Here is a 12,500-nt window from a genome sequence, read left to right as displayed (position 1 = left end):
ATACATTTGTTTAATGTATTAAAGTAAACATTGGGGTAATATAACTATAACACTGTAGAAACAGGCCAGGGATTGGGACATACCTACTCCTGATGACATGTCTGGCTCGGTCGAGTACTGGATCGTAAGAGACCAAGAAAAGCAATTTGTGTACCCCATTTCCGCAAGAGTGAGGGTAAAACCCGTACTAACTATACCCGCCCGTACCTTACTGGATACGTCACAACACTCTCCCCAATTTTATGAAAAAAGGACCTTACCAAAACTGGTTATCTGCACAAGGGGATCAGAAACTACAAGTCGCTCCACCAATATGGTCCCTCTACCAGATGCGGGTTTCTCTCAAGTACTGTTTTCACTACCTTAGTCCGTGGTCAGGATTTTCCCAATGAGAGCTATAAGCCCTACTTCTCGTCGTCTTCTTTGTCGCAAACTGCTTGGATTCTGTCGCTTTTAAGTCATGAGTCACAGATCTAATGACCTCTACTTTACTGGATTAGATCAGTACCCGGCGAGTTATAAACCCAGCTGGAAACCGATTGATGGAGTGTTTTCTTGGAGAAGGCTTAATTCCTCACGCAGTAAGTACCCAGCGAGTTATAAACCCAGCTGAGACCCGCTAGATGAGGACAAGTGAGCTAAAAGTCCGACTGACCTCTACTGGGACCTGTAAAGATGTTTTCCATTGGCCACGGAGATTTCCAACACATGTTCCACAGTAGTTCCCCGAAGTGCTGTCACCGCTTCGGCCACTGTGGATATCTGGCTGGGTGACGATACTCTGGATCCAGGTGCTGGAAAATAAGGAGCATCCGTCTCCAGGAGAAGGCGACTATCTTCAACATTTTGTAGTGCCTCGAGCTGGTCCGAAGAGAATTTCCTCACCTCGTTGTTGAACCCAAAGTATGTCCCTGGGAATCTCTCTAGCCACCGATCCTGGACATACCTGTTGCCAGTGAAACAATGCAGATGTATCGGATGATGCGTCCGCACATACCTCTTCAGGACATAGAGGAGCAAGAGAAACGCTTCTGTACTGCAATCCCCCTCCATTCCACGGAAGTGAATCACCAGCACATGTCTGTCTTCCAAGAACGGCAATATCTTTTCCAACAACTCGACTTGATATGCCCAGTATGTCATGGGCTCTGAGTGGTCAAGTCCAACCTCCCCAAAAACCGCCACGCGAGGATTAGCTGATAGGTTCTGGAACCTTTCCACTGCCTGATTAACTCGAACAACGCTTTAACGCGCATGACGTTGATGGATGCCCACCCCAACGGAGATGTGTTGCGGCAGATCACGCAGATGCTGATCCGTCGGGTAGGTTTCTGGGTGACAGTAGATAGAGACGCCTCTTACATAGGATGTTCGCTTACTCTCCTCTACCGGAACTGCATTCATTATGTCCTCCATTCCCCCTTGCTGAAGCTGTAACCTATGCAGTGTCCTGTCAAGGTGGAAATGGGCTTCAAACGCTTCAGGACACTTAGGCTGGATTGGTATGACCTCGGCAACTCGCTGTGCATCCTCAGGGGCCTGGAAGTTTAGTACCCAATAAGCACTCTCTTCCTCTGATAAACTAGCTGCAAGGACTAAAAATACCTTCCAGTGCAGTAGTGCACCCATGGATTTGCACGGTTTCAAAGCAACTTTATTTCCGGAATAAGCTCATGAAGGAATACAAAACTTCATAGCTGCCTCCTGCCGCTCCGAGATTGATGTGTTGTCCATTGTGCTCAGCATCTTCTGCACCACAACAAACGCCACCAACTCATCCAGGGTAACTGGTTTTCCCAAAAGCCATCTTCCAACCTGACTTAGTGCACTCCTCCTCCCTCTGAGTACTCGCTCATCAGTAGGATCCAGCGTTTCGCTGAATATGGAAGAGGTGTGCTCAATAAAAGCATGAGCTTTTAAATATTTCGCCATTTCCATACAACACGGCACCCAGCATGTCTTTTCCATCCCGCGCTTCCTACGTTTCTTTTACCCCTCCCGGCGCTCTTCAGCCTTGTCTTTGGCGGTGGTAAGGAGATCGCAGGTCTTAGCCCTTTTAAGCACTGGCATGGAAATTACAAACTCGTCCCCTCCCTCTCCCACCGGAACATTCCTTTTCAAAATTCCTACGGGGTACTCCGGGTTCTTGATCTGTACCGTACGAGCAGGCTCCACATCACGACGATTACAAGTCTTCGGGCGTGCGTCCGCCCAATGAATCCGATGAAGCCGATCCTCATAAGAGGTATAAGCCCCTTCTGACATTGCGCCTTTCTGGAGAGATGACCGTACAGAGTACTCCGGGTTCTTCATCGGTACATGGCGAACGGGCTCCTCTGCCTCGCGACGACTATAAGTCTTTGGACGCGCACCCGCCAGCTGGACTCGAGACCGGTCCTCAGAAGAGCTAGAAGCCCCTTCTGAACTTGCCCCTTTCTCTTTCTGGAGAGTTGACATGCCTGAAACATCCAGGGTGGAGCTACAAACCCTCACCGCTGATGTGTCCTGTAATTCAGAAGTGAGGTCCTTGGTTGGACTTCCAGTCACAACCGTGCCGTCAACTTCCATGGGATGGGCCTCTGTAGTGAGATCTGCGATCGGACTACAAGTTACCACCGTTTCCTCTTCCATGGGCTTGGCCTCTGTCCTTGTGGGAGAATTCCTTATTTCAGGAGTATGACAGGAAGACTTCAGGAGTCGAGGTGACCTACGAGGACTTCCTGTACTGGTACTGTTAAATGGTGAGGCCAACATCTTTTCCTCATCCATATCCTCGTAGTCCAGGACTTCATCCTTCCCCACTGCCTTCAACAAGTCGGATCCTGTTGGGTATCGGATGTCCCTCTGTCCCCTAGTTGGATCATAATCCTGTTGTTTGGGTGGAGGTAATGTTGGGAGCCTCCATATCTTAGAACTTATCCAATCCCGGTCGACCAGCTGGTACATCTCCAGTGATTGTGCAGCTTCCTTCAGCCAAGCGGTGTTAGGCTTCACGTTCCGCCGTCCAGGCTTGTTTGACTGAGATTATACCAGAGCTACCATCCGGCTGACCACTCCCAACACGACTAACCACTCCCAACATACGCTCCACTTCCTGTCTGCCCCCAAAACAACTTGGACACAATGCCAGTTTCTTGATGAACTCTCCTGCCGGTCTATACACCTGACCACGACTAAGGTAGTCTTCAGCTACCAACAGTAAATCTTTAGTGGATTTAGCTAATGCCATATCTGCTGATAGAATCTGAAACAGATGTTCTAACTTTGCATCTTAACATTTTTGTTTACAGGTCCTGCACTTGTATGTATCTATTTCAAGCGCCTCTGTCGCCGTTACATTGACACATGATCCATGATACCACTCCTCACAGAAATCACACTGAATCATGAATCTACCGCTATACGGCTTCCTGCAAACACAGTACTCTTTATAATACACTTCACCTTCAAGTTCTGGAGTTACGGATTTCTCTCCGCTTTTAATTTTGGCAATCCATTCTGGAAGACTCTGATCCCTACATGGCATCATCCTATCGTGGTTTACTATCGATACAGAATTGCGCAAGCGTACCTGATACAGGTAAGCCGACAACTTCTTAACGATAACCGCTGGGCCTTTCCAAGGAGAACACAACTTACGAGCCTTGCCCTTCAGAGTTGCCGTATCTTAAAGATATATTACATCTCCTTCTGAATATGGGCGCTGTAAGATCCGTAGATCATGATAGTGTGTCATGCGCTTCTGAGAAGTCTCCAGGGTGGACCTAGCTGACGCATGAGCTTCCTTCATGGTTTTAACCAAATCTGCCACGTAAGTTTCACCATACTCATGTTTATCATGCACATTTGGAAACATGAGTTGTGCTGGGGTGATAACTTCTCGGCCCAACATGAGCATATTTGGGGTAAAACCAGTACTCCGGTTAACTGAGTCTCTAATTGCTCCAGCTATCTGTTGCACATGCAGATCCCATGTCATCTGAGATTTCCCCAAAAAACAACTCACAGCGTCCATCAATGTTCTATTAAAGCGTTCCACTTGTCCATTTGCAGAAGGCCTATATGGTGTAGTTCTTGCCTTATGGATATGAAGTGCTTGACACAATGCTTCAAACAGTTTACTTTCAAAACTACGCCCCTGATCAGAGAACAACTGTTAAGGGAACCCAAATCGAGAGAAAAACTCGTCGACTGCTGCTCGTGCAGTTATTTCCGCTTTCTGTGAGGGTAGTGGTATGCTTTCCACCCATTTGGTGAATTGATCTACCATCATCAGGCAGTGTTCATTTCCTCGCTTGGTCTTGGGTAATGGGCCAATAAAATCAATGTGCACTCCCTCAATCGGGGCTCCAGCCTGATACATAGTAATTGGGACCATCCCGTAGTGTGTGTTCTTCTTATTTAAATTGCACACAGGACAAGTTAGCCAAAAGGTTTCAGTGTCTTTGGACAATCTTACCCAAAAGAACTTTTCCTTCAACTTTGCTTTAGTTCTAGCCACACCTTGATGACCTGATGATGGTATATCGTGGTGCCACACCAACGGTTGTTCTTAAAGGCTGTTGGTTATTACCAGTTCTAGATCTTTACTGCTCAGTTTCTGTTTAAACAACACACCATCCGATAGCTGGAACAGTTCTTTATTCACCCAGTAATACTTGGCTTCGGGACTGGCGAGAAATAAAATTCCTTCATCAGGCTCATTGCCCTCTAGCAGCCATTCGATAATAATGGTCAAATCTTTATCCTTGCTCTGTTCAACCTGTAGTTCTTCAAGGGTAAAACCCCAACACGTAGGTGTTTCTGCAGTACTTTCTTGCATTGCCTTTACATCACACACTTTGACGCACTGATCACTCACGTTGATGATATCAAAATGAGCATCACTCAATCCTAAATCCTCACTTTGGACTAAAACATTGTCTTTGATTTGCGCACTGAAACTGGAACTTGTACCTGATACAGTTTCCACCAAAACATTGTTCACCAGGTCCTTTACGAAATTTGACAAATTAACTGCATCATCCACATTTTCAGTGAAACTACCCCATTGTTCATCCGCACGTTTGCAATAATGACAACCCCCGCATGGCAAGTGCTCTGGGCGAATACCCGCTACCTAAAACGAACAGGGAACCAGATCATCAGGCCTTCGGGATAAACTGTCTGCATTACCGTGTTGTTTACCCGGCCGATGTTGAATAACCATGTGCTATTGGGACAACTCTTCAATCCATCTAGCCAACTGTCCTTGGGGATCCTTGAACTTCAGTAAATACGTCAGATTGGAATGATATGTTCGCATTGAAACATTTGCCCCAGCAAATAATACCGAAAATGACTGGTAAATCTTACAATGCTCAATAGTTCCTTTCTGGTTGTGCAATACTTTGGCTGTTCTGGGGTTAAAGACAGACTGCTATAAGTAATAACTCTTTCTTCCCCGTTTTGCAGCTGGATAAGTTCAGCACAAATTGCTACGTCTGAAGCATCTGTATCCAAAATAAATGGATCATTACTGTTTGGAAGGCTCACTACCTGTGGATGGGTAAGTACCTTCTTTAATGCCTCAAAAGCCTCTTGTTCTTCCTCATACCATTGACATTTTTTCTTTCCTGTTAACTTGTATAAAGGCTGAGCCAATTGTGCAAAGTCCTTAGAAATTGAACGATGATAATTAGCCAATCCCAGGAACCTTTCTACATCTTTAGATAAAACTGGAACGGGCCACTCAGCAACTGTCTGTATATCTTTTGAAGTCATCTTAAGCTGGTTACTGGTAATTATCCGGCCCAAAAACTCCACTTCCCGTTGAAAGAGAATACATTTCCGGGGCTTCAACTTTAAACCGTGTTGTCTGAACCGACGTAAAGTGTCTACCAAGTTTCTCAAATTACTATCAAAATCTTGACCAAGGACCAGGACATCATCTAGGAACGTAAGCAAAGTCTTCCATGTCAGCCCACGCAACACCAGGTTGATAACCCGGGAAAATATGGCGGGAGAATTGCTCATTCCAAAACCCATACGCACATGTTCAAACAACCCATATTTGGTCACAAACGCAGTCTTCTTTCGATCTTCAGGATTGACTAGAACATGCCAATAAGCGGAATTTGCATCCAATTTTGAAAACCACAGGTTTCCCGCTAGGGTGTCTAGACAATCCTCAATCAACGGCAATGGAAATGTATCTTTAACGGTCACCTCATTCAAGGCTCTGTAGTCGATACACCATCGGACCGAACCATCTCTTTTCCGTATGAGAACTGGCAATGACGCCAAATCAGAAACAGTTTCTTGAGTAACGCCTGCATCTAGCATTTTCTTTAATGCCCTTCTTCCTAATTTACAAAACAAGCCGGTGTTCGTCTCATGGGCTGCATCACCGGTATCGATTTTGTGGTCGATTCCCGTAAAAGTTCCTAAATCGAAATAATTTTGTGCAAAGACATCTTGATATTCCGATAAGCATGCATACAATTTCTGGCTTTGTTCTTCATTGAGGCATGTAATTGATGACTCATAAAGGCCTTAAAGATGTTCTGGAAGGCTAGTTTTAGATTTCCCATCTGTTTCTAATGTTGGGAGCTGAGAACAAGATGTCTTCATCTCCCGCAACTGGTTCTCAATTACTGCGGAGACATTTAACCCTGAGTTACTATAAGAAACATTATGCTCTTGTGACCCTTCAAGGTAACTAAATACCTCACAAGCCATTGCAATCAACGTGATTTTTCTCAATGTTGCAAAAGTCTCTTTAACATTGATGAAACACACGAATGGATCCCTGTTGGCTGCCATGACTGTCCTTGGCATCAGAACTTTTAGTGTCCCCAACGATTCGACAACGTAGTCACTGGGCATGGGTGCATCTAACTAACAAGGCAAGCGTAACACTGAATAAGGTGGGACCACCACTCTCTTTTTCAACATCACTGTAGCCACCGTCGGCATCCTTTCTTTAAAACTAGAGCTAACTGGTATTCTTTCCCAATCCAGTATCAACGTGTCTGTTCGCATATCTAATAACACTCCAAGATGATGCAAAATATCATGCCCTTAAAGCATTTCATCGACGATTGGAGCCACATAAATTCTTTCTTTGAAGCAACGGCTGCCCAATTTCATATTATAGGTGCTGTTATGAACCCTTTAAGAGCAGTTTCTGCGTCAGCCATCTGCATTACTACATATTGGACCTTTTTTGGAGCTTTCTTTAACTTAGCATACATTCTTGAAGAAAGAATCGTTATTTCTGCCCCCGAATCCAACTTTGCATTCAGTACTCAATCACCAACCGTGATTTGCACTACAGAAGAACCTGCCTGTAACCGGCATATCTTTATTGAGTCACTTGGCCCTCCGGAGCTTGTCCCCTGCTCAGTGGACTCCTTATCTTTACCGTCATCACTTTGACTCAAACTTGACTGTACTTCCTGTTGACTCAATGGATCCTTCTGCATTTGCTCTTTCCGTGTAGGCGAGCCACAGGCCCCACCCACAGAAATTCTAACTGAAACTGTCGGAGTATACTGTGAGCTATTCTGTCTACTCCCCTCTTCTGCCTGTTATGGTACGTCTAACATGTTCGGCGTGTCAAAGACCCTACCGCATGAATATGTAACAGCTGATTGATTCACTTGTGGTCCGCAGTTAACTGGTCGTGTAGGAACATCAACGCTCTTTATACTTTGCTGTTGTTTCTGCTGATATATCATCTGTTGGGATTTCTTGAAAACCTTTAGCGAGTTACAGACCCTGCCATTCAATATCGCCCCTATCTCTCTCTTCCCAACAAACATTTCTGGTAGACCATCAGTCTTCACTTTTGTGGGCTCGGACGTGTAGTCTTCCCGTCCAGCCCTTTGTCTTTTAAACGTTCAGGCTAATTTCCTTTTTTCGTTAACAATTCCTGAAATTGTAAAAAAATCTCTCTTCCGGTGACCCATCCTTTCACAGAAAAAACATGGCCCCCATCTTTGTGGCTTCCAACCAGTCTGTGTCTCCCTTACCACGGCTGAAGGCCCCCATCTTTGTGGCTTCCAACCAGGCTGTGTCTCCCTTACCACGGCTGAAGGCGGGGTAATGTGCATTTTCTTGGCAAATTCTTTCAAAGCAGATGCTATAAGCTCTTCTGTCTTTGCTTCTGAAGATGCCTGCACAGCATTTACTGAAATGTCTTCTCGGCCCCGACTGTTCTTTTCGCCATCTACCGCCAGCGATATGTATTGGTGCTATTTAACCAGGTCGAGAGCTTCTTCCATGCTTGACGGATTTTCTAAACAAGCATGCTTGGCTGCCTCTCTGTCATTACATCCTTGGAAAAATCGGGAAATCGCTTCAGACCGCATATGGTCTTCTGGAAGGTCCGCAAACGCTGGTGTGGCTAAAGTAAGCACACGATCAGCCCAGTTTTCCAGCAACTCCTCATGCCCTTGAACAGCCTGACGGAACTTAGCTTTCGACGTCTCACGAAGTTCCTTGGTACCGAAACGAGACTCCAACGACTTCATTAAACGACGAAATGAATATCGTTCATTTTCTGTTGTCGTAATAGTGAAGAAGTCAAGAGCCTTGCCCTCTAAACTCCACAACAGATAATCTTTGCATTCGTCTTTCGATCAATTCATCACCCTTTGGAAACTTTAAAAATTTCGCTTAAATGATAGCCAACTGGTTTTCCCATCATAACGCATTGCCTTCGGATGTTTCCGAGGATCACCCTGTCTTCGAGAGCTACGTTTGTGAGAAGAACCATTGTTATCGTTCTTGTGTTCCTTTTACTTTTCATGTGTACTGAGGGACACCTACGAGGTATTTCACTTCCATCCGAATCGGAACTGGACGACGATCTATGCACATTTACTTTTTGACTTCTTGATTGCCGTCCATTTGTCCTGTGTGTAACTGTCAACCGTTTTTTAGATGATGATTATTGAGAACTATAAGTCTTTCCATTATCTTTGATTTCATCTCTTGTTGGTGACTTCCGGTGCTCTTTGTCGCTGTAAGTCTTAGACTTCCGAATACTACATGAAGACCTTCTTTATCTTCTGGTGTCTGTGATCCACTGGAAGATGGTGATCTAAAAGACCTACCACCTGCAGTTGTTCTTTCCTACTTCCGTTTGTCCGTTTCCGGTTGCGTGAAGATTCTCTTCTGTCTTCCGGTGACCTTGACCTACTGAAAGATGGTGATCTAGAAGACCTTCCACCTGCCGTACTTTTACGTGCACTTCCGGTTGTCCGCTTCCGGTTGCGTGAAAAACCTCTTCTGTCCTCTGGTGACTTTAACCTACTGTGGGATTGTGATCTATACAACCTACCATCTGCAGTATTTATACTTGCACTTTCGGTTGTCCCCTTCCGGTGGCTTTTAGACTCTCTGCTGTCCCTTGATGAATGTGATCTACTTGGAGATGGTGATCTATAAGACCTATCACCTGCAGTAATTTTCTTTCACTTCTGGTTGTCCGCTTCCGTGGTCCACCCGCATCACTTTGTTTACTGTCCCGCTGTTTTCTAGAACTTGGTGTTAGGTACTGCCCAGCACTGCGAGAGCTAGACTTCCCCAATTTCCCATATTCATGGTCCGATGACTCCACCTGACCAATTGGTTTCCGTGTCTTTGAGACCATTAAACTTGTCCGAACCGGAGAACATGAGCTGGTTCTTGAACTACCAGTACGCGAACGCTGACCCTGGTCATCTTCAAACTTCACAGGACTGTAATGACGGATCATTGGTTTAGTCTGTGTCAACAAACCAGGCCATGATACCTTACTGTACGGCGGGTTCGCCCACGAGGAGATTATTGGGGCAGTCGTGGTTATCCACGAAGACTGTGTGTGTGCCACTGATAGTTTTTTACTCGTAGACACAGGTATGGGATTCAAGCGCAAAGGACATGAAGGGAGAGCTGCAGCCATTGCATTTAGATCTTCATGCATAGACAAGTAGTCAAAATCCATCAAATGTCGGGGTGTAGGCTTTGGCTCAAAAAAGTCCAACATGGCTAACAATTCTGACGTCATCTTGCCCCGCAAGGCTACATGCAGCACTTTTATGGTGACGTACCCATACGAGGAGCGCAATTCCAGAATAAGGGTGGCAATCATCTCACCGACTCCCGGAATTTGCATTCATTCTAGCACAGATGAAGTATTCACGTTGATAGACATTTTTATTGAAGAAACAAGTGCAGGGCCAATTAAATGTAACCAACACACAAAAACAATGTTACTACTGTTTTATTTATTGAACTACCAAACCAAAATATTCAATAAAGTATAAAATTACTTTAATTGCAATAAAACATTACTATTACACAAACAATGTTTTTTAAGAAAGGAGACGTAAAAGAATATTTGGATGTAGGACTTCACAGCTACCGGTCACCTTTACGGTCACTAAGATTTTTCACCTTTGCACTATTTATGACTCCAAGTCACAAATACACTGACCAAGCGTGACTATAAGACACAGCTTGACAGTTTAATGGTTTAAGCGTGACTAAAAGACACAGCTTATACAAATAGACCAAATATTAAAATATCATGGCTTTACTTATTTCTCTACAATTTTCCCAACACTGTCCCTTTAATACTGTTGACGGACTCACTGGCTACTTAAATCCGTGTAATTAATTAATTACACCGATACTTCTAACTACAGTGTTAAACCTTAACCCCCACCTTGAAACTGCTGTACAATCAACATATTATTTTCAAAACCCACAATTTCCCCACCCGCTTTTCAAAACGTACCTTACCGGATGTTCTGGAAAAAAGTGAAAAATAATTAGTTAAACCGACTGTACACAGTAACTTCCAATTGTACCTCGTCGCCAATAAAGTAAACCTTGTGGTAATATAACAATAACACTGTAGAAACAGGCCAGGGATTGGGAAATACCTACTCCTGAGGACACGTCTGGCTCGGTCTAGTGCTGGATCGTAAGAGACCGTGAAAAGCAATTTGTGTACCCCATTTCCGCAAGAGTGAGGGTAAAACCCGTACTTACTTTACCCGCCCGTACCGTACTGGATACATCACAACAGTATAAAATGTACAAGTAATAAAGGCAATCATGATTAAAATATGATGTGTAACTAATCCTAAAATGTGTTTATTTACTAATTTCATTTAATTTAACTCTTTTGTAATAGTATCAAGCTAACAATGAAGCTCAAAACGAGAGAACCGTATTATAAATATAATACATACATTAACAATTAATTAATTAAATAATGTCATGAAATTTTAAGAAATCAAAAAATTCAGTATCACCGGTTTCATTCGTTGAATATTTTCGAACACGTAAATGCAGATTTTTTAATAATATATCGTAAACACACACAATCGATTCTGTATATGTAACGCGGAAAAAGCAACTTTTTGGAAAAAAACACTGATATGCTGGTACAAATAAACATAACCCATTTATGATCCTTTCAAAATCACATACTGTATCAACCGTTATAATTTAAAGTAAGCTATCATTGGTTGATTTAATGGACCAGTGTTGTTTGTACCGGGGTGATTAGTGGGTTTATCTAAACTCATGCTTTTCCGGGATAGATCTATTCAGACATTAGCGTGCTTGACCTGAATGACACAATCAAGTTATTTCGTCAGCTGTATAATAACATAAGGTATAGCTGTGTAGTAAAATATGCACTTTTGTAAACTATGTGGACTTTTGCAAGCTTCATAGCGTTGCGGTAAAAGTGTTTGGTTACCACGTGGGAGACACTAGTTTACTCCCCCGTTTGATTCAGGAGTTTTTTCTTTTTAATTAAACGAAATTAAAAGAAACGCTGCACGGGATTGATAAATTAAGGGTTTGATTTATATACGGATTATTTATTTTAAAATTAAATATGCAATTCATGAATAAATCCAAATTTAAAAACAAATGAACGAGAGTTGAACGGCCAAAAACGTAATCCATATGTACATGTACTAGCCGTTGGATAAAGGCAATATGTGGTATAAAACCTTACCTATATCCAACGGGTCTTAATTAGTTATATAAACTCATTTAGCGGTAAGATACCTATCGGGTTCGTGACAGGTGAAATGAGTTACATCAACGCACACGGACGGGAAAACACACTAATTATCATAGGACAACAGGAAATAATACTGGTCCGTTACAGTGATATTATACTCCCCTGCAATGACTGTAAAACAGATACCCTTGTTTGCAATAGCGATTATTAAAATACGCATCTTTTTTTCCATTCGTTGAAACCGGCGTCACCTTTAAAAGCGCAGATAACTATACTGTTTGATATTGCGTACGACATCTTGACTTATGACCCTTTCAGCATGTAAAATACCGAGTATTCATGTGTTTCTTTCAATGATGCCATATACGTTTTCCGTATAGTTTACCACTTAAATCTCATCGATGACTGTCTTTTTTATATAATCGATTATAGATTAACATTAAGCTGAACGCGGTCGCAAAACATCATCGAGAGCTGGCTCAGA

At 43.4% G+C, this 12,500-nt stretch overlaps 2 protein-coding genes across 2 annotated transcripts in view; both read right to left on the bottom strand.

Moving 5' to 3' along the window:
- Positions 1–12,500, bottom strand: part of LOC127833738 (hepatic lectin-like) — a 449,559-nt gene that overhangs the window by 413,165 nt on the left and 23,894 nt on the right. The gene's annotated exons all lie outside the window — the stretch shown is intronic.
- LOC127835813 (uncharacterized metal-dependent hydrolase YcfH-like) lies at positions 658–1,143 on the bottom strand. Its single transcript, XM_052362247.1, has one exon. It carries the CDS (start codon positions 1,141–1,143, stop codon positions 658–660), a length of 486 nt encoding a protein of 161 aa, XP_052218207.1.

This window comes from Dreissena polymorpha, chromosome 6, assembly GCF_020536995.1.
Source record: "Dreissena polymorpha isolate Duluth1 chromosome 6, UMN_Dpol_1.0, whole genome shotgun sequence".
Classification (NCBI taxonomy): Eukaryota; Metazoa; Mollusca; class Bivalvia; order Myida; family Dreissenidae; genus Dreissena; species Dreissena polymorpha.
Note: the sequence above shows the minus strand (reverse complement) of the source record. Positions and strands in the feature narration are given on the sequence as shown.